This window comes from Labrus mixtus, chromosome 20 (assembly GCF_963584025.1).
Source record: "Labrus mixtus chromosome 20, fLabMix1.1, whole genome shotgun sequence".
Classification (NCBI taxonomy): Eukaryota; Metazoa; Chordata; class Actinopteri; order Labriformes; family Labridae; genus Labrus; species Labrus mixtus.
Window position 1 is genome coordinate 13951863 of NC_083631.1, and position 21794 is coordinate 13973656.

At 42.5% G+C, this 21794-nt stretch overlaps 2 protein-coding genes across 5 annotated transcripts; one reads left to right on the forward strand and one right to left on the reverse strand.

Moving 5' to 3' along the window:
- Positions 1-53: 53 nt before the first annotated feature.
- Positions 54-12760, reverse strand: ezh1 (enhancer of zeste 1 polycomb repressive complex 2 subunit). 3 transcript variants are annotated; one of them, XM_061027052.1, is made up of 20 exons: positions 12649-12760; positions 10814-10998; positions 10545-10670; positions 9907-10029; positions 9249-9366; positions 8813-9043; positions 8111-8213; positions 7707-7870; positions 7443-7534; positions 7139-7334; positions 5696-5880; positions 4080-4171; positions 3752-3780; positions 3517-3642; positions 2215-2393; positions 2004-2099; positions 1808-1889; positions 1639-1719; positions 1458-1542; positions 54-1327 (listed from the first exon to the last, which is right to left on the reverse strand). In XM_061027052.1, the coding sequence occupies exons 1-20, from the start codon at positions 12719-12721 to the stop codon at positions 1267-1269; spliced, it is 2427 nt and encodes an 808-aa protein (XP_060883035.1). In that variant the 5' UTR covers positions 12722-12760; the 3' UTR covers positions 54-1266. The 3 variants fall into 3 exon arrangements, with proteins under 3 accessions (XP_060883035.1, XP_060883034.1, XP_060883033.1); XM_061027051.1 differs by lacking the exon at positions 12649-12760 and adding an exon at positions 12518-12638; XM_061027050.1 differs by lacking the exon at positions 12649-12760 and adding an exon at positions 11958-12431.
- Positions 12761-15608: 2848 nt separating this feature from the next.
- On the forward strand, positions 15609-20517 carry ramp2 (receptor (G protein-coupled) activity modifying protein 2). 2 transcript variants are annotated; one of them, XM_061026288.1, is made up of 6 exons: positions 15609-15863; positions 16500-16562; positions 16646-16675; positions 18497-18529; positions 18678-18861; positions 18968-20517. In XM_061026288.1, exons 1-6 carry the CDS (start codon positions 15803-15805, stop codon positions 19215-19217), a joined length of 621 nt encoding a protein of 206 aa, XP_060882271.1. In that variant the 5' UTR covers positions 15609-15802; the 3' UTR covers positions 19218-20517. The 2 variants fall into 2 exon arrangements, with proteins under 2 accessions (XP_060882271.1, XP_060882273.1); XM_061026290.1 differs by lacking the exons at positions 15609-15863; positions 16500-16562; positions 16646-16675 and adding an exon at positions 17236-18272.
- Positions 20518-21794: the final 1277 nt, after the last annotated feature.

Here is a 21794-nt window from a genome sequence, read left to right on the forward strand (position 1 = left end):
GTGAAGCTGGGGGGGCGGGGGGTCTTTCTGCACAGTGAAAGCCAACAGACACGTTTTAATGTATAAAGTTAAACTTTTATTTTTATAGGCAAACACTGTACATAGCAGTAAACTCCATTTTGTTCATCTCTATTGAGAAAGATCTCATTTATTAGAAGTGGGTTTAATGTTTTGTAAATGAAAGACAGAATAACACATCTGGAAAGTAAACGTAATAAGTACAGATAATGAATGGTATACATTCACACGTGGGGGACTTTTCAATTTTTGGTCAAATACTGAGAATTTTGCTTTTTTTCATGGTCATGACCTTTCAAAGGTCACCTTGAACTTGTCTCTGGTTATTATGCAACACATCCACATTCTTTCAGCATCTTTCTGCGTGGAACCATTTGGCACATTAACAAATATAAAGGAAGACATTTACTGTGTGACTAGAGAACTTTTTCACTCAATGCGAAGACCTCGAGATCATGTAAACGTGACGATACAAATTTGATGTGTGTGTACGTTGCTTTGAGTACCAATCGGTTGATAATATGAGAAATTAAGAGAGGGATGAGATCTCTTCACCATCATCTACAGGTTACATTCAGTCAGTCGGTTTTCTTGTCTGGTTGCCTATTTTTGCAGAACAATGTATCATAAATGCACAGAAACGTCGCTTTTTTTTTTTTCTTCTACTTGCACAGAGCAGCATCTGACTGAAGCTAACGCTGCGGCTAATATATTTAATGGTTTGTTTATGCAAGAGACAGCACATGCATTTCACTGATCAGTAGGTACGATGTAAAAGCTTGCATTACACATAGAGGTCAAACATAAGCTGGTCTATACTGTAAGTACAGTAACAAAACGGAGAGAAGCAAAGAATCATGGGAAACCGTGGCCACTTTGCTTTGACAAGATTTAACAAAAAAAAAAAAACAACAACAAAAAACAAAACATGATCCTCTTGCAAAATGGATTAATAGTATTTCCACTTTAAATAGATTAGTTTTATAAGCTCGGTTTATACGATTTTGCAGGTGGGTGGGTGGGTGGGTTTGGGGAGATGAGTGGGAGAACACACTGACACTGTGTCTGCAGAGCAGAGGCACCTGCAATCAGCAGGGACTTTCTATTTTTAGAAGATTAGCAGAGAGGGTGGAGACGGTGACTGTTCATAGAGATCTGTCAGCTGGATGTGAGGCTGCATGGAGGGACAGAAGCATGAGTGGGCAGCTGAGGACTTCCAATCAGGTGATGGAGGAAGGCAGCAGGTAGCTAAGTCATTTCGGCCTCCCTCTCTATCCCCACATATTTGAGAGCGTCAGCTTGGCTGTATCTGTGGAAGATAAAGATGAAGGGGAGGCAGTGAGCTTGTACACAGTAACTTAAGAAGCCATGGATGCAGTCAGCTGCTTTGTTTTTCGTTCTTTACTTTGAAGCTGTCACAAAAAGGCCAAGGTTTCTACCTGTAGTCAAAGAAAAGCTCCTCTCCCTGCAGGATCGCTCGTTTGGCAAAGATTCCAATGCGATGGTCTCCATTCACCATTACCACTGCAGTGACATCAAACTCAACATCAGCCAAGAAGAGGCAGCTTTCGGTCCTCTCAAACTCTCATTTGACTCCATCAATAAAACAAAGATACTAACCTTTAGCGTAGCAGTTAGGATTAACTGAATGATTTGCAAAGCGGATTTTGTTCCCCTTTCGAGTGGCATCCACAACAAAGTCTACAGAGAGACAGAGCACATTCAGGACTTCTTAGTGTACTGTGATATTGGTAAGTCGTTGACTATAGGGGAAGTGGGGGAAACTTGCCATTGTTCAAGTTGAAGAGGAAGCTGGACATGTATTTGTCATAGATCCTTCCACGTCGGTCTGCCTCATCCTGGGAGATCAGCTGTTTGTGCAAACACACAAGAATAAAACATTTTTAAAAACTCCAATCAAGCTGAGAGCCCAGAGCCAATGCATACGTGTTTTAATTGAATGAGACTAAACTGCTTGGACTTGCCTCCCCACAGTATTCAGAAATAAACTCGTTCTTTTGAACTGCCTCTTTGATGAAGGTGCCCCATCCGGCCACATCTGATGGAGCCAACAGCAAGTGCTGAAATAAGTCAGGACCCCACTAGTCAAAAAGGAGTTTTAGGTACCGCAAAATACAAAAAAATGAATGATTTTTTAAACATAAAGTTAGTTCGACATTCAGTGCCCTTGGCTACCTTTTTCAGGCCCCTCTGTATACTGCAGTTCTTACAGGACACCCCTTTGCTGTCGCAGTGGTCTGCCGCGCCACAGGTCATGCACAGATCTGGGTCACACTCCCTCACAGCGAGGTAGCAGGGACACTGTTTAGTGTTGCACTGTGTCTTACACCTGCAGCCTGGGAAGCGGTTCTGGCCTGGAAAACATTTAGACACACAGCTGCTCAGAGTGAGGACGTGCCGAGTTTCATGCAGCAAAACAGAAAGACAACACAAAAGACTTGTGCCGAATACAATGTACAAAAAAAATGATTCCAGCTCTAAATGCAGTGGCAGCACAGAAGCCCAACGGCTGAGTAATTCATAGACGGCTCATCAGTTTGGGACCTCTGCTGGCAGATATGCTGAAATACAATTTTGCAGGGTGTAACATAACACCCTCTGGGCAGATGAAAAGAAGGATCAGGCAAGATTTACTGAAATATCTTTCCTGCAGCCTCTTCTTGGGGAGAACTGTCCATAACAAGAGCTCCAGGCAAAATGTCTCTCCACTGTTATGGACCTTCCAAGCCTGTGTAGTTTTTTTTTATGTGTCTGTATCATCAAGGCTTGTTTAGCTGGAACTGTCTGACTCATACCGATGCTGCAGATGACGTTCAGTACCAGGCACAGAGCCTGTCACGTCCCTTTGATTTCTCTCCAACTCTTTAGTGAGCACGCATGTGCAACTGGAGGCCGCTTCCTGTTTGGCCTCTGCTCAGGTCTGCTACGGGAAAAGGCGAGGGAACAGTCGGGTGAGGAGGAGGGAGGGGGGGGGGACTGTACCACAACAGATGAACAAATGAGGCAAAACTATCTTCTTCAACCCCAACAAACTGTTTACTCCGTCTTAGCCTTGGTCTTTGTTTTAAAAACTCTCCCGAGGGCAAACAACAAAATCCCTTCCTCCACCATGTGGCCGATTCAGAGAACACAGTTCTGGGACATTGTTGCTGCAGCAATGCCTCATCATGATCACAGCTTTGTATAAAACAGACACCCACCTATCCCCACTAGAGGATAGTTTCTCCTCTGGCCGGAGCCAGAACACTGCAGAATCAATTTACATTCTGCTGCCCTGCCCGTCTGTGGCCTGAAGAAAAAGGGCTTTGAAGCTGCAGAATGCTCTCAGTGGGAAATGGCTATGACAGAAACATTCTTAAAAATTTTACTTCAGCATCACAAAGGCAGTGCAACTTTATTATGAGTTTCTGTTCCCGTGAGAATGACAGAAGACGCGATAAGGCCTGCACAGGTGAATAAGAGAAAGGTTACACTTACACTCGTGTTTGCACTGGCAGAACTTTTCACAGAAATTCTGGGTCATCACACAAGGACAGGAGCTGTCGCATGGATGGTCGGGGTGATCACATGGCTGGTAGTTGTACACCTGATTGGACGAGTTATCTGGAGCAACAGAGGACAAAGCTCTCTGAGCGGCACATCAAGCTGGGTTGTATTCAGAGGGCACGATGTGGTAATATTAATGTAATAGTTATTTTTGGGATAAACATACCCTTCTTTAGTTGGATCTTTGCCCATAACCTACCACATAAAAAAACACAATGAAGGGGTTTTATTTAGATTAGTCAATAACTCATCCCACCTATTTAATAATACACTCTTTTCGGATTATTCAGAGTAACAAATTCATTTTTGAAAGGAAGAACAAATGGACTTTTAACACTAATGCGAGTCAAAAAACACAGATATTGACATGAATTGTTTATCTTTTTAAATGTGTATTCAGGCAAGTTTCAACGAGCTCCCTTTTCCAAGACTTATGTTTCCAGCAGTCAGCAAAAGGCAGGAGCAAAAGCGAGAGAAAATTGGTGACATCATGCCTGTGCTTCCTTTTCTTCTTTTGGGGCGAGGTGCCTCCATCACCCAAAGGAACACGGTGGATCAGGACCTCTTTCACTGCAAATTCGTACACCTGCAGGAAGTAGGAAATGAAGAAAAAAAAAAACACATTCAAAAACAGAACATCCTGTGCATTAATCACACATACTTTGAAGATTTTTTTTATTCTCTTCATCTTAATTATGTTGAGTAATGTACTGCCAATCAAGCTGAAAAGCACATCGCAGTGATTAAACCACAGAACATCCTGCCCCCCCCCCCCCCCCTCCCCCCTCCCCCCTCCCCGCCCCCTTCTCTGCTTTCAAAACCCGACTGCAGAGGCAAAACATACACATGCATGTGCACAACCGCACACATTCAACCACTGGCTGCCGAAAACCCAGATTTGGCCTCCTCCCCAGGACACAGACATACGTAACAAGGCAGCTGGTTTCAGCATTTCCACTCAGTTAAGCAGTGGGCGGGGCACTCTGGATGGGACGGACACTCCAACGCAGTCTGTGGACCGCTCTGGCCATGGGACAAGAGGCACTACATGGGCTGGGTGTGAACAGGAAAGCCTGCTTCAACATGTCCGGATTTATTTCACATGTGTCTTTACTGCATGTTTTATGCTCATGTGTTCAAAGAAGGTCATTTAGAAATTGTACAAGCTGTCTCCAGGCACATGTTGATATGATTCAAGGAATGTCTTAGGCCGATTGCCTGAACTTCTCAGAGAATATGAGAGACGTCACATCTGGTAAGCAGCATCCCCGTTTATGGTGCCACACACTCTCAGTATTCAGCAATTATCCACAAAAATAAAACCACAGACACAAGATGAACGTGTTGCTACATCGCACTGACGTAAATGTGATGCACATTTTAATCCACTTCATTTCAAAGCATCACCAGTTCCCGAAAGAGTTAGTCAGAGTCATGAATAGCAAAAAAATATGGGGGACAGACTGAGAAGAAAATCCCAGACCTATTTAGACTGATCCTTAACTTTGTTTCATGAAACTGCTTGTTTCTACATTCACTAATGCTACTGCTTCACTGGTGTGCCTCTCAGACGAGCCCATTAGTCAAGTGAAAATCACAAGTCAAACATGGAAACAACATGAACACTGCAGGTAACGTGTTGTATTTTTACACTCTATGTGGACAAACAATATTAGAAGACTACTATCATGATCCAATTTAAAAAAAGAACCAAAAAGTGATCAGCGATGCTCAAATAAATGCAAAGACATCGACTCTGTCCTCTCTGCAAATAGAGTAAGAAATCTTTGTTGTTGCTGCAAGTTGAAGGCCCCTTCACGTGAATTTTTGCCCACTCATTAGCACATTTTCCAAATATTCTCACACCAAGACAAAGCGTGTAATCTAACACAACAAGAACTAGGTTCCAGTAGCATTAAGGATTTTGTAGACAACAGGTTTTGGTGAGAAAGTATCATGCATGGTTTTACCCTGTCAATTGTGAGATTGACAACATGACAATATTTATATATAAATATATATATATTTTTTATTTCATTATCAGTCGGTAGGAGCATTATTTAAGTTCCGAATGTTGAATGAGGTGTGATGATGAGTGCGAGAATGTCACCTCCTTGCAGGTCTTTGTACCGATAAGGCGAGCGATGGAGCAGAAGTTGTTGAAGTACGTGCCATGGAGCACCCTGAACAGTGACTCCTCCGCCCCGCTCCACTCCACCACACTGCACGCCTCCTCTTCCCCGTCATCTTCCCCCGGACGCTGCTTGGTGGGAGTCGGGCACCGTGAATTGCCCTCTATTTCTCACATATACACACAAAACACACAGAGAAAAACACACACACACACACACACACACACACACACACACACACACACACACACACACACACACGCACACCCACACACTTCAGTGACTACTACTCTTGGCAGAAGGCTTCTATCTTTTGATTGTACATTCATGAAGCTGTGGACAAATAAATACTTTGGTCTTGGTTGAAGGATTTTGGCAGATTTGTTTTCCACACCTACATGTGCTAATCTAACTCTTCATTAACACACATCGCTATTTCTGGATACTATTTCTGGCTATTTGCATTTCAACACTCTCACACATACACCAGGGACCATGGGCTTTGATTTAGCTTTTTGGATATTCAGGACTGATGCTCTAACACCCACAGCTCGAGGCTGAGTGCTGGATGTTGCTTGGCAACAGGCTGAATGCAGCATTGCTGTGGCCACATGCTTCAGCACCAAGTATCTTTATTAATCTGCTTAACAATCTGCTTTTTCCACATTATCTCAACACATGTGAGGGACTCTGCTGAGTCACTGGCTGAGCTTGAGCGGTTTCCGAAAACCAACACGAGGCACTGATGGAGAACCTGAGAGCTTGTGGGAAGGGGGGGGGGGGGGGGGGGACAATAAAGAGCCTGGGGAGATTGCTCGTATTGCCCTCCTGCTGCTCTCCACATGAAGATATCAACAGAAATGAAAAAAAAAAAAAAAAAAAAAAAGAAAGGAAAGAGAAACCACAGTCGGAGGAAGACGAGAGGGAACAAAGTGTTTATGTTGGGGCTGAAGCATGCAAACCTAATGGCTGTTTTATTTTGCTTGGCGCGTGAGAGCTGATATTGAGAGGAGATGGAAGTAGGGAGACGAGGGAGGGGGCAGGATATGACTTAAAAGCTCTCATCTTCAGCCAAATTTCACTTTCCTAAAAGGACTCTACTCTGTTGGGGCAGGCAGTTTTTTGGAAAGGGAGGTATTCAGGGGAGGTTATGGTAAATGATGCATCTACTCAGTCATGCAGTGACTCATGAATTAGCTGTGTTTGTGCTTCAAAACTAAATTCAGTTAAGTTATTGAGCAGATTTAAAACAGTACGGAGCACTTGGTAAGATGCAGCATTGAGTCAGTGAAACATGACAAAAATGAAGCTAAAGAGTTACTTTTCGCAACTTCCCTAATCCTCCCCTTTAGACTCAAAGAGGCACTTCATGGTTTCTAAAGCAGCTGAGAAGCCTGGTTCATGTGATATCAGACTCTCACCTGAAGAGGAGGTAGTTTCATGGTCACTGTCACCCTCTTTGCCTTCCTCTGCGGCTCCGGATGGTCCAGGACAGCTGGAGCTGGTGGGACGCTGCTGCTGCTGCTGCTGCTGCTGCTGCTGCTGCTGCTGCTTTCGGCGCCTGCGAGACCTCTGTGACCGCAACATGTTCTGATCCACAAACTCTTTAGCTTCTTTCTGCAGAAGAGAACAGGGGATGGAAAACAAAACAAAACAGAGATTAAACGACAGATATGTAGAAATCTGCAGCTACAGAAGGAGGCAACTGACTGTGAATTGAAATACCTGTAACAAGAAGCAGTCAACACCACATGGGTCGGTTTCGATTCGGATCTCCTTACTCTTCCTCTTGTAAACACTGGGTGTAGCATGGAAAGCTTTGCGGAGCAGACAAACACATTTGGGCTCCATGTTAAAAATCAGCTGAATAATCGTTGGTGTATAAAAAGAAGGATATAATCCAACCACCTTATGATTAAAAAGTGGTGGCAGGCCTGAGAGGAAATTAAGAACCTTCATAGAATAAATAATCAGAAATCGAGCCATTACTGTGGAGGAAACAGTCGTATTTGAAGCATCGTCGGCAGAAGAGCGTGTGGAACGAGTGTAAGGACTGCTCCCGCTGCACAGATTTTGCGAAAGGTCCATCCAGGTTTGGGGTGCAGAGGGGGGGCAGCTTCTTTTGACTCGGCGGCTCCAGTAGGTCTTTGTACCTGTGGAGGTCAGAGAACTCATTCATTACCTGTTTCGCCACAGGCTCATTTGAAGTTAGGCAAGTCGATGAGCATCGCCGAGAAAAGGCTCTTTCAGATGCTGATCAAACTGCCCCTTTGAGCCCGGCGCCTGAGAGGGAGCCGCCATTATTACACTGCGTCACCATGGTGAACACTAAGCAACTGGCCTGCTCAGTATTGTGCACACAGGTTCGCAGTGTTTCCCTTCACTTTTCTTACTTTTCCTTCAGCTCCTCGGTGGTGCCCTTGTAAGGGAACATCGAGGCGATGGCTGTGAATATCTCATCGCTGGGGACCTTCTTGCTGCTGGACGCGTCTCTTACTTTGGGAAATACAAAAGAGACCAGAGTTGGTAAAACAAATAACCCTGTTTTTTTTTTTTTTGCTCACATCAGGTTTCGATACAGATAAAAAAAAAAAAAAAACACTTGTGTAATATGTTCTTTTAAAACATTTTGCAATGTTTTCCCAGGGCTCATGGCCAGTTAGCAATAACAGGCTCAGGAAACACGTCTCAGTGTCAATCATAATATAAAAAATAAACAGAGCAGACCGTGTAGTTCCCTGTTTTTCTGCATCTTTTATTCATGGGAGTGTGTAGCTAGGTATCCTTCTAACTTAGTGTGTATACGGCATAGTTTCTCATAAAGCGAGAGGTCTTTAAGTTGTGTAATAAGAGCTGGACTGTATTAGTGTCATGGACAAACAGGTTCTCTCACACACACAGTAGCCATGAAGGGGCACAGGGGCAGCTTCAAAGTAAACACTGCCTGTGCCAGAGCTGCTGTGGCAGGGCGACCTTGTGGCAGCTGTACAGTGTAATGACGAGAACAGTACGGGCCTTGTTCCCGCCGCGGCCTTCTTGTTCCCCTCACACAACAATGTCTGAACACACACGAAATGCGCCGCTGACTCACTCACCCTCAGTAGTGCTCCTCCTCTTCCTCCTGGTGAATGCCACACTACCAGATTTGGTCTCTTCTGAACCCTCAGCTGAACTCCTCATCACTCTCTCGTCCTCCTTCTTTCCAGTCGCCTCCACTGCCGCCGCCGCCGCCGCCGCTCCCTCTTCGTCCTCCTCATCATGGTCAGAGTACTGGCTCAAGGCTTCCACCAGCTCTTTAAAGACTTCATCGCTGATGAATCCTCCCCCTGGGACACAATTAACATGTCAGAAAACGAACATTTTGAAAGTTTTCCACAGGCTGAAAGAGACGTTATAGAAATCCATCAGCTTCATCGTCATTAGAAAATAAAACATAGCTCCCAAGTGGTTCTTAAGTGTGATATCCAGAGAGAAGGTGGTTATAAGAGGCATCAAGGCACACATCTGATCCACAGAGAGTATTACACACACCTCTGTCACCATGGACACCATCGTAGTTGTCAATGAGTTCCTCCAGGAAAGCCTCGTCCTGTTCCAGCACCTCGTCGCCCATGTACGGGATGTTATGAAGGAACGTCTCATCCTCCACCTTGGTACAGAAACGTAACCATCAACACAGAGCATGGAACCAACGAAATGCAACATGTACCACATTCTCCTGTAATGCCTTTTTTTAAGGGTCAAAGAATTGTCAAAATAGCAAGCTACACTAACCTCTTGCCGCACAAGACATTTACATGGTCCTGCTTTCTGCGGTTCACGTTCAAACAAAAGGTCAAACATAAAAAAAAAAAATGGAGAATGTACTGAATATGGACAACGTTGTTGTGTTGTGCAGTATGTGCACATTTTACATGAGCATGTCAAGTTTGGAAGATACAACAACAACAACAACAACAATTGAAGAAAGGGAAAAAGGTCTCTTGCTTTAAGCTGGATAACCTGTGTCAATGAGTTTGTCCAACTGGTGAAAATGTCCTACAGTATAAAAGCACCAGCTCACATTGGATCATCTCCATTGTCACTTAATCATAATAAAAAAAATAACATGAAGTATTTGCTGCTATTGTAAAATCACTGTATATATATATATAGATCAGTAAAAGCAAAAGTGTGGTTCATTTCGTACCATGAAGTTGTGCTGCAGAGGTGACCAGGAGTACATAAAGGGGATTCCTGCCACAGTTGACAGAGGTCTCATGGCAATGGCTTGAGCTTTGAATGATGGGAAGCCAAACTCCACTGTACACATCTGTGAGAGAACCAGAGGTGGGCTGACAAGACAATAGACCAATCCCCCCGCAGTATTGGAGAATTTGATAAATCATCAAACACACATGTGGCTAAACCCTAAACACAAGACACTGGACCTGAACATCAAGTGAGAAGGGAAATATAACATGACTGCCTGAGGCTGTTTGTATTACGAGTTCCCATAGGCCCAGATACCACTTATAGCGGCTACATGGCCCTTTTTTTTTTTTCTAACACACAGTTTGTCCTGAGATAACACCTGACGGCCGGGTGGGAATCCTAGCACAACTGGAGCTGCTGAAGAGTTTCTCAAAACACATCCACACAATAATAATAATAGATTGGATTGCTATTTTTGGTGTTAGCCGCCTGGGAAGGAATATAAAGGCAGAACTGGACGCTGCAGTCAGGTACTGTATGTAGTAGAGGGGATGATATGAAATCGCTATTATTTTGAATCTCTTGAGGGTGCGTCAAAAATAAAACACATCACACACACACACACACACACACCTTCTTGCTGGCCAGTGCTCCAGTAGAAGTTGACAGAGGGATGGTCTGAATCCGCAGTCGAGACCACTCTGCGTTCAGAAGATTTGTGTGCTGCTCAATCTTTTGCCTGTTGGACATGAACAGGTTCTAGAAACAAACAGAACCCAAAAGCATGTCACAATGAAAGACACAAAATACACGCCCACTGCAAGTCCCCCACATCATGCATGCGTACACGACGCAGACATACATTTGACCGTGTTTACTGTCAATAGTCGAGTTTGACCCACCTTGACCCCCTCTGCTTTTTTAAGGCGTTTTAATTGGCGAAGGCGCATATACTCAGACTTGACCCTCCTTCTCCACTCCAGGAGGCTGCGGGATGGCACCAAGGCGGGAGGCTGAGGTCTTGGGGCTGGGGGGGCAGCACAGGTGCCAGGGGCTGGGGCTGTGGCAGCTGTTTCCTCCATGACTCCTTAAAAAGAAAAGACAGATATTATGTGGAGGAAAGGCAGTCCACAGCACTGGGCGGCTGCACTATGCATCCAGACCTCGAAACATAGCAGATTCCGTTGTACTTACGAGCCCAAAAATGACGTCAAATGATGCCAGGTACTGTCATTTGTAGCCTTGTAGGGCTTGTTAGTCTTTTTATTCCTATTTTGATCCCCTTGTCGCACAACAACAATCCACAATAATACAGCTAATAAGTGCTTACACTCTCATAATTGATAGTTCTGCTTGGATTTGCTTACAGTCCCTCTCTATAATTGGTAGTGACATCAGAAGTCTGCATTACAAAACAATGACTCTCTCCCCATGCCTGTCACAGACATTCAACTTGTCACTTGATGTTAAAAAAAAAAAAATGCCCTCCATATTGGTGCTTTAACACTGCTCTGGTTTGGACTGTGAGGCCATTTTTAAATCGTGGATTTGCAGCTGACCCAATAACGAACAAGCACCCTCATCATGTGCACAGAAATGAGTAGAGTCTCGAATATTTTAGCAGTGCGATGCATTCGCTCCTCTCTGGAGTGGGCGTGCCTCTTCGGACGAGCAATTTGAAGGGGAGCAGAAAAGTGCGTAGTACTCTTTTCATGTCTCCCACGAGCACATTACTGAACACCAACTTCCCTGTCTGAGCCCAAACAGAATGAAAAATACGCGCAGAGCCAAAAAAAAGAAAGAAAGAAAAAAGAACCAGGCTCGGCAAAGCTGCTGCAGTAGTGCATTCTCCTGCACTGAATCGTGCACACGTTTCAGCTCCACAGCCATGAAGTGCGTTGTGTCCTGTAGCTGCAGCGACACACTGTAACCATTTAAAGGTGGAATACTTTAAGACGTGAGCACCGAGCACCACAATGACAGCATGTTATTCTAGCAGACGCGTGTGTGCACGACTGCCTCACTAGTGTCGCAGTTATTAAATACCTTCAAATCCACGGCTGGCGTCCTGTGTGTTGCGACAAGAGCCCGCAACGCGATCAAGCCTGTGTTGTTTTTTTTTTTTTTTTTTTTTTTTTTTGATCGTAAGAGGATCCGGAGCAATCAAAGGCTGTTTCTACTATGGATCTGACGCAGAAATCGTCTTCGCACGGCGAGGGGATCTCAGCGAAATCCCGACGTTATCCATGAGCATGGTGCTGGAGGTTGTTGTTGTTGTAGCTTACAAATAGCTTCGCACTTGGCTTGGTTGAGCCTACCCGAGCAGGAGGGTGACGTCTTTATTGTGATCACAGCCTTTCCTAGCAGAGAAGGATTTATGACTATTCTGCGCCCTGGGAATAAAAAGTAGCGTGAAGCAGCCACGGCACAGATATTTACACGCACACACAGGAACTGATGCAACTGTCCGAGTGCTAGATTGACATTTAAATGTGCAAGGGCAAAACGCAATTTGACTTACCTATGTTTAGAATCAAATACAATCTGCAATCTCACAGAAGTATAATGGATCTTGAGTTAACAAAAAAAACAAACAAATAGGATACTCACTAAAAAATCACAGAACCAGAAGCACAGTCTTATTAAAAGATGAATAAGGCTGTGTGAAATTGTTTAGATTAAAGTAAAAAAAATAAAAATGCTACTCGAAAATGATAAGAGGATTGAAAAGTCATACGTTGAAGTTGAGCCGGATAGAAAATAGTTGAGTTGTTGTTCTCCGTTCCTCCTGCAGGGAGAGCTATTCGCATTTTACACAGAGAGAGAGAGAGAGAGAGAGAGAGAGAGAGAGAGAGAGAGGGGTTGGAAGAAGGTCCTGTAGGGCCAACGGTGCGTTCAAGTACTCCGATTGTAAATTGTAATTTAGACAACCCACAATGAAATCATCACAAAAAACCGTGAAAGCATGTTTTTTTTTTTTTTTTTTTGCGTTGAATTTGGAAACACCATCTCTACACGAGATAACCTCCAGGCTACAAAAATAGTATTTGGGGAAAGTTTTCACAGAAGTTGTTGCAAATGATATTATGTTGAAAGTATACTCAAGTCACGTACAAAGCCCTTTTGTACATGTGATAGAGCTATGAGATCTGTGAAACACTGTTATCTTAATATCGTCTTGATTTACAACTTTAACAAACAACGTTATTCTTGTTATTCAGATCCTGACATTGACTGTAATAACTATAGATATATATGTGTGTTTATATACTGTATATCTGTGGTAATAACAGCGATACCTTATAGGAAAATCCTATGAGAGACATGACATTTAACTGAACATTTCTCTGGTAACCCTGTACTTAAGGTTTCATATATAGATACAGCCAGGTTAATAAATCTAATCCTGACTTTAAATGTGCTTACTCTAACCCTCACATTGGGTTTATCCGTTTAACAGCTCAGCAGTTTATTTGTATTAGGAGCAGCTTCATATTCAAGTCCAGTGTGAACAGCAAAACATACAGCAAATACTTTTTTTTTTATTTCTTAAGAAGCATGTATGCTATTAAATCTTTTTCAATTCAACTGATGTGATTTTTTTTTTTCATGATGTAATGCCAATGAATTCTTTAAAAAAAATAATTTGCAGCTTTGACAAACACGCCAAGTTCTAAAAGCCTTAAGCCTTTTTGGTCAATCTCTTCAAAACACCACATGGCATACTACTCAGTGAGCTCACAAGATGGCACTATTCAGCCACTTTTTGCAATCCAGTGACCCAACATGTGCTCATACACAGGGCTGTAAATGTGAGTGAGGAAACCTGGCGTTTCACAGTTTGGTCTTGTATCATGCTTTACTATTGTGACTGCCTTAGTGTGCTTGCTCTGAAATCACCACACATCGTTTCAGCTCTCTGGTTCCGCTGTGTGTGTGTGTGTGTGTGTGTGATGCATTCCTCATAACTAATTATGCATTCAGTGAGCAATAAGTATGTCAGATGATACTGTGTGTTTGGCATGTCTGCAGTGGTATTTGAAGTAAAATGTGCCATGTTGATACTGAGCTGTCAAACAAAAGCAAACTCACAGGAAGTTAAGCTTTGATGGTGGTGGTGTGTGTGTGTGTGTGGTGTGTGTGTGTGTGTGTGTGTGTGTGTGTGTGTGTGTGTGTGTGTGTGTGTGTGTGTGTGTGTGTGTGTGTGTGTGTGAGAGAGAGAGGGGAGGGTCGGGATTCATTTTGCGTATTGTAAACTATATGTGCTGTTCTTGGCGCCTGTCATTGTGGGAGTCAAGCCACTGAGTATGGTTTACCTTTTATGACCTGAAACAAAGGCTTGGAGAGTGAAAGATAGCTGAAATGGGGACTTCAAGAGTCATTTTAACTGACTGTAACTGGTGTAAGAAGCATTTATTCATAGATGACAGACTTGTCAGGTACACTGTTGTCTGTTCTGCTTCCCCCAATAGAACTTTTGAAATAGTGATTGTAAAGCTCCGCCCTGAAGGCAAATCTGTTCTTTCTTTTTAACCTCAACCACCATGAAGTTGGATACAGATGTATTTAAGCGCTTATGTTATAAAGTACAGTCAGTTAGGCCTACATGATGAAGAGTGGCCTCATTTATCTGAAAAGAAAATGTGGAAGCAATTGTGTCCCTGGGCTACCTGGCTCTCTCCCAAGTCAAGCAGCTGAGGCAGAGCTCTGGTCCTTCAGTGACGTGGATGAGTGAATCAGTTTCATGCCGGAGATCCTCGCTGCCTCAGAAGCTCAGTGTGACGTAAGAGCCGATGAAAATGAGGTGCTTGTCATCAGCACTGGTGTTGTAACATTGAACCGACACCAGAAGGACTTTTCTTACTCAACTTGAGGGAGACTCAATAAAAGTAAAGTAAAGCTCGTGCTGTACAGAAAGAAAGCAGGGACGTCTTACATGACCACAAACTGAAGTGGAACTGTTCCTGTTATAACAACAAAGTCTGCTCGATGGTATTGGGGAGTTTAATCAATATGAGAAAAGATATTTATTTTGACTCACTTTTTGTGGCTTTGTTGTGTAATGTAATACGTTGCAACAAGTGATATCCCTTGAGACAGTATTGGTTAGAGCTCAAGTCAGAGTGAGGGGGGTAAGGGCAACTTAAGGTTATCTCAAAGCTACATTCCTGCTACTAGTCTACGCACAGAAATCTCTGAGCCAACTGTGAAGCATTGTGGGTAAAGTGGGCCCGGTGTTTTGCAATAGAGGAATTTCTAGGATGAAATATTTCATTGTTTTTGATGCTTTATGAAAGGACCATCCTGAGAGTGAATATGTGATAGTGCTGGATGTTATATCAGTCGGGTAAAATGGTAAAGCAATGCTTCCAGTAACAGGTACTTTTGTAGACAAAGACAAGAAAGTAGACAAGAAAAAACAAAGCTCTCGAGAGTAGAAAAAAAGCCTTTTTTATTATGTTAAACATCTGTCTTAATCATTTGGCTTCACTTGTCCAAACATTCAAATGTATGAAACAGTATGAAATGACTGTTCCATGTTTTGATCAGTCACAAACAATGCAAAACAGAGAAATGCATAGCTTCAGTCAAAGATGAAATAGAGAGGGTGGGACTCACCCTAGTTTCTCTCTTTCTGTTTGAAAATAGGGGGTGGGATGAGAGAAAGCAATAGATAAAGAGAGAGAGAGAAAGAGAGAGAGAGAGAGATGGTGGTGCACTAGTGGACCACAGTAGCTCTAACCTTATCTGAGGCTCTCTGTCCAGTTGTGTGAATCCGCCCATCCTAGGAAATTAGGGCTTCCTGTTGTTTCATAGAGCCTTCCTGCAAAAAGGTTGAGATAAGTAATCCCTACCCAGCAGAGAAGACAGACAGAGCATTGTCAGGCAAAATGACAGCAACCACTTTCTCACTTGTGTTTTCTGGGTGCTTTGTGACTCTTCTCCTCTGGGGTAAGTGCGAGATTTACACTGTCCATTTCTTCACTCTTATGATATAACTTCTTCACTTGCCCTCCTTCTCACCTCTTAAGAGGAATGCTTGGGGGCTTTCAGTGATTGAGTGGCTTTTAGAAAGGAGCTTAACAAGTCTCATGATGGAGTTTTTATACTTAAACGGTTTGGTTTAAGGGTCATAGAGTGATTTTTTTTTTTATCAAGACTATACATTTTGTTTTTTAAGAAGAATTTAGCATTGATGAGAATATAATCACTGGATTATAACAGCTTGTTTTATCAGACAATTATGATTTTTCTTATGTATGAAATAAGACCTTTTATTCTTTTATGAGAAAGGAATGTATTGTATTTTTAAATGCCCTTGAGATGACCATTTTAAGATTTCAGGAAGGCAAACAAAGAGAGGATGTATTAACCTGTTCACTCCCTACAGCTTGTGCCTTCCATTTTCCTCTGACTCCTATAGTCTCACAACTTTTGAATCCTTCTTTAAAGGTTGCCAAAATACTCTTTTTAAAAACAGTTTGTACAGTATCATAAATTCAGTCGAATAACTCCTGTGACATATTACAGTGTTTTCTACTTGACATCTTTGTTCTAATATTCAGTTTCTTATTTCTCCTGTGGCAGGATGCACAACTGTGGTTTGTCTGGTTGATGAAAAGTTATCAATACAGCCCAGCACAACAACAGGTATGTGTATTTATAGAAGAGAAAGATATCACATGCATGAGCACAAATCCATTGACTAATCTATGATCTTTTTTTCTCTGCAGGGTATCACCCATCCGAGATGACGGCTTCTAGTAAGTTTACGTCCTTTTAAAATGATAGACTATCACTAACAAATTCAATAGTCAAGATTTGATTTAATCTTTCTCATTTAATTTAGCACAAAGACATTCATCCTATTTACAGTGCATTTATTATATGGTGGAAAAAAGTGATTACTAGTTCATAACCCCTGGGGGCTTGTATTGGATATGGTTCCTAAAATTCATTTGCTGGAGCGGAGCTGACAAACACAGAAAGCCGGCTTCTGCCAAGATCTCCTTGTGTGTTATGATGGGAATCCAAGACAAACTCCTGGGGAGGTCTCTACCAGTGAGGGATCAACAGCAGTAGACACAAGGCCCATAATGGTTTGGGGTTAAAGGTTAACTTAAACCTTATTATGAGCAGCCCTCCCCCTCTGGCTCAACTTCCTGAATTTGTTCGTCATTCACCCCATGCAACGTCTGTGATCAACACATGAACTCCGAATTGTGAAACAACTGGAACTTTGGAGCAGCGCCCCTTTCGCTGTTCCTCATCCTTTGCCTTCCTTTCCCCCCCCCCCCCCCCCCCACTCCCGCCCCCCTTTCTCCTCCCCCTGCCAACTCCCCCAAACTCAGAGCTCCTCCTCTTCAGAAAAGACACATTTCCTGATGTCATTACTAAATCAAAATGCTGCTCGGCAAACAGATGTTGTGAGAGGCCCGACATGTGGATTCGGTGACATAAATTAACAAGTTGGTCGTGAGAAAACATAAAGCATCAACTTCAGTGTTCACTCATCTAATGAAACCACCTCTCTCACACTGCTCTTTAAAGTGGTGAGTGATGAGAATGTACCTCAGCTGTAGCTCACTCACAAGATCCTTATGTCATAAAAAAACACAAGTTTCCCACACTTGTGGTGAAATAAACAGTGCATTCTTTTTACATGTGTGTTTGAAGATAGCTGGCCTTTGAAACAGCTGGTTAGCTCTGACTAATTACTTCTTGCACGTTTGTTCAAATTAGCCTGAATATGAAATCATGGCTGTCTGCAAAGCACACCCTGCAGAGTCATGATTACATCCACCCCAAAACGCTGAGCCCTAAATGTTTACTTATGTTTCCTATTTGGCAGAGGCAGCCCAAAAGGCAAATAAATCACATGCTGTGAGCCGGCCAGGCCTTCAACTGTGAGAAACTGAGACTAAAAAGCAGAACAAGAGTTAAAGAGTAAAGGGTTTTCAGATGTGAGTCCAGCCCAGCTTGGGTGTGCTCCCTTTTATTTAGCAGAATGGAGAGGACAATCTCTGTTGCCTCCACCCCTTTAAAAAAGGAAGAAAATCCCAAAGAAACGTGTGTTGGAAAGAGGAAGAGCTGCTGCCAAGGCGCAGGGCCGTCAGACAGATCTACGGAGAACATCTGCTAACCGCGGGTAACACTGTTTGGACATCTGGTAACCGAAGGTTACACTGCGTCTCTTCCATCCTGTCGCGTTTCCTGTTATGCCTTGCTGTACACAGTCTAAAAAGTTGAGTTTTAATATAGTACATGGTGATCAGTCGGGAAAAACGCACCTTTATTCATTTTCTTCTGACATGAAGGGAGCACTTGGTTTCATTGGGGTATTCCTCTCCTTTCTCTCCGGTGAGTGTGTGGTCTCCCTACTACAGCTGCAAATGCCTGTCTTAGTTCTAGACATGTGAAGGAACTTATGAGCAACAATAGACAAGAACAGACTTGTGTTTTGAATGGATGCATGTCTTTGATGACCGTCTTTAATGAAGTGAATTAAATGTGCCTGACAATGAGATTTAAAGAGGGTTTACGTTAACTTCAATAGTCTAATTCAAAGTTTTTCTCTATTTTAGATGCCACTTATGGAGGGCCTACTTTGCCATTTAGTAAGTGGCATAACTAAATAACCACACATATCAATAACAGCTGATATCATTCTGTGAACCAAACAGCTAATGTTTGTTGGAGATGTGTAACATGTTTTCTTGTCGCTCACTTTGACACTTTTCAATCTTTCTTTTCTCATTTCTACAGCTCATGCAGCCTGTGGGAATAACTCTCAAAACTGTGGGGAATATTGCAGCATCTGTTCTGTATATGAAGGAACAATAATGGATTGCCTTTCTTTACTCTTTGAGCATCTCTGTCTGGTCAATTTTAGGAATACCATGGCATCCCTGAACGACACTGACTGGTGCATTTGGGGTAATGTGAGGGGGTAAGTAGTGTGTGTGTGTGTGTTTATGTTTGCAGTTGAAAAAATATGAATTAGTTATTTTCTAATGTATGAATAATCACTCTCCCACTCTATGTCTCCACTGCAGCTTGTATAGTAACCTGAGCCTGTGCACTGAGCAGATATCGGACTGTCTCCTGATCCCATGGCCCAACCCTCTGGTCGAAGAGACATTTGTGAATATTCACTCCAAGTTTTTCAAGGCTTGTCCCTCAGAGGAGCTAAGTGACCCACCACCAGCCATCGTCTTTGCCCTGGTGATAACTCCCATCTGCTTGATCCCTGTCATGGTTAGCCTTGTGGTGCTCAAGACCAAGAATGGGGACGGCAGCTCCTAAATATCCTAAATCTGTGCTCCGCTCAAAATCACAAAGAATATTGTGCTTTTGACCTTTGCTCTACTTCATATCCCAACCTGAGGACTACAGCTTGATCATACATGCACTGTGCTGGACTTTTACTTCAACAGTGACTTGTTCAGAGGACAGAATCTTTCTGACAAGTTTACCTGCAGCTTCACAGTTAGACATTTCTCGAATTAAGCCACAAAGGACACCTAATGCCAAGATGACGCGATTCACAGTAAATTATGTTCCTGATGCTAGCAGACAAAATCTATACTTTTATAAATGACTGTACCATACTGTGAAAAATGTTCATTTTCTTTTGTTTTCTGACTTGACATTTGAACATATTAATACTGGTCACATTCCATTTATACACTCTGTTGAGAAAACAAGGCTTGATTTTAACGGAGAACCTAGTATTCAGGATTATGATAACAAAAGCTTTAGAGCGAAAGCAAAAGCAAAGACACCATATATTTGTGCCGACGCTCCTCATTATATTGGACAGCAGTTGTGTCTATAAAAGACAATGTAATTTTTATTACTGAACTCTAGGCCTTCTTATGTAATTATTATTTTTTACTTCTTCTTTGAGCACACTTATTAGACAAAGTACAGCTTGTATGCAGATGACATGTACAACTATTTCAAGTCTCAAAATGGATATTTACATAGAAATACGTGTGCATGTGTGATGAATGAAAAAGATCCTGTAAATGTGCAAAAAGAGGACAGAAACCCAGTGCGTCCAGTCCGATGCATGGATCTGGTTATGTGAGTCATAGCGTGTGTAACGTTCGGGATCAGAGGTCACAGATGGGACACAATGAGTGGGTACGCCCAGAAAAAGAGATATCTTCCTGCTATTGTCTATTTTTTGAACTATAACAAATCCTGTAGCACTTTCCCCCGTCCAACCCTCAAAAACCCCTCTCGATCGCACGATAAGCTAATTGATGAAAAGTTTATCTGAAATCACCAGACAAAAAGACTTTCAAATAGTCTGTGCAGCGATAAACACTGAGCAGCGACAAGAGGATAAAATTCTTATCTCTCGCCTGACTAATGTGGTTGTGCATTGTTCATTTGTGAAAGACGATAAAGCCATTGTAAGGGCTTTCAGAGAGTGAACTAAATGTGTATTTATATACTGTGTGATACTGATGCAATTATCAGGACTCTGAAGACTCCCTTCTGAGGGAGCAGAGTCTGCCTGCTCTCAAACAAAGAGTACTGTATGTATGATGATCAACTTTTTAAACATTTCAAACAATTAAATCTACAGTTCTTATGTTGGCTGCTGCTCTTTTTCACTCATGTAGCACTGAGAAAATGAAAACCCTCAAAATAACATTCAGTTCAGCTCATGTTCATAAGGACACATTAACAGAGTTGCAGCAGGCAAAATAGCCTGGGTCAGTATTTGATGAAACACTCTGGCCCCTCTGAGGATAATACAGATGGCACTGCTTTAACTCAGGTAGAGTTTAAGTGTATCATCTCTGGATGAGCAGCGTATTATGTTGTGGCGCAGTTGCTATGCTGCACAAGTGCTGATATGTAGAGAACGAAGCAGTGACAGCAGTCATGTATCACACCCTCATCTGGCAAATGCAAAAGTGCAGGGTGGGCCTCTGTGTTTATGTACTATATGTGCTTATGTGTGTGTATGTGTGTGTGTGTGTGTGTGTGTGTGTGTGTGTGTGTGTGTGTGCGCTTGCGTGAGTATGTGTGTGTGTGTGTGTGTCTAGCAGGGATGGGTGTGGGAAAGTGTGTTTGGTGACCTTCTTCCTCTCTCGATATCAGGTCATCCTCATCCCCACCCCCCTCTGTTCTCAGCCAGTTCTGGGTTACTCTTATTGTTCAAACAAAACAGAAAAAAACCTTGATTTGATTTAAAATTTGATTGAAGATGAATCGTATTGTACTGGTCCTGTTTAATCATTTTTTTCCCCCAAAGACAATGAATGTATGTGTGTGTGTGTGTGTGTGTGTGTGATCAGTTCACTATGTACATGTTGTCAACAGGCCCATACAGGAAGGTTTTTACAGCCAGGAAACCTTGCCCTCTAGTGGTTTCATATGATATAGTAACAAACTGCCTTAGGAGTCAGTGGCATGCCCACTCTAGCAACAGGACTTATACTTTAAAAAAAGGACATGTTACAAAAGGCTAACTAAATTTTACTTCTGGAGCACTGATTTGACCCCAGGCTGACCCACAGCCCATTTTTGTATGCAGGCAAACAGTCAATGTGTAACAGAACGCCTCACATTTAGCTTGGTTTTACAGTAAAAGGATGGATGTAAAAATCCTGAGCATAGTTGTAAACTACCACGTATGTTGTTATATTGTTGCTAGGTTAATCATGTTAACATTAAATTATTAGACATAATGTCTATTTGAGAACAGCTTATTATTTTATTGTTTTAAATGTTGGACACTGTAAGTGACACAGATAAAATAAAGACAGCTGCACACCAAAACACAGGAAGTATTTTTGAATGGCTCCAGTGTTTCCGGTATTCTATAATTAAAATGTTTGCTAAATTAACAAAAAGCTATTT

Excerpts from the sequence above, each read along its gene's own strand:
- ezh1 (XM_061027052.1), bottom strand. The coding sequence starts at position 12,721 with ATGCGAATAGCTCTCCCTGCAGGAGGAACGGAGAACAACAACTCAACT. Across the intron at positions 10,030-10,544 it reads GAGCACTGGCCAGCAAGAAG|ATGTGTACAGTGGAGTTTGG; the intron begins GTGTGTGTGTGT and ends GTTCTCTCACAG. Across the intron at positions 3,781-4,079 it reads AAGAAGAAAAGGAAGCACAG|GTTATGGGCAAAGATCCAAC; the intron begins GCATGATGTCAC and ends TTTATGTGGTAG.
- ramp2 (XM_061026288.1), top strand. The coding sequence starts at position 15,803 with ATGACAGCAACCACTTTCTCACTTGTGTTTTCTGGGTGCTTTGTGACT. Across the intron at positions 16,563-16,645 it reads ACAGCCCAGCACAACAACAG|GGTATCACCCATCCGAGATG; the intron begins GTATGTGTATTT and ends TTTTCTCTGCAG. Across the intron at positions 16,676-18,496 it reads ATCCGAGATGACGGCTTCTA|ATGCCACTTATGGAGGGCCT; the intron begins GTAAGTTTACGT and ends TCTCTATTTTAG.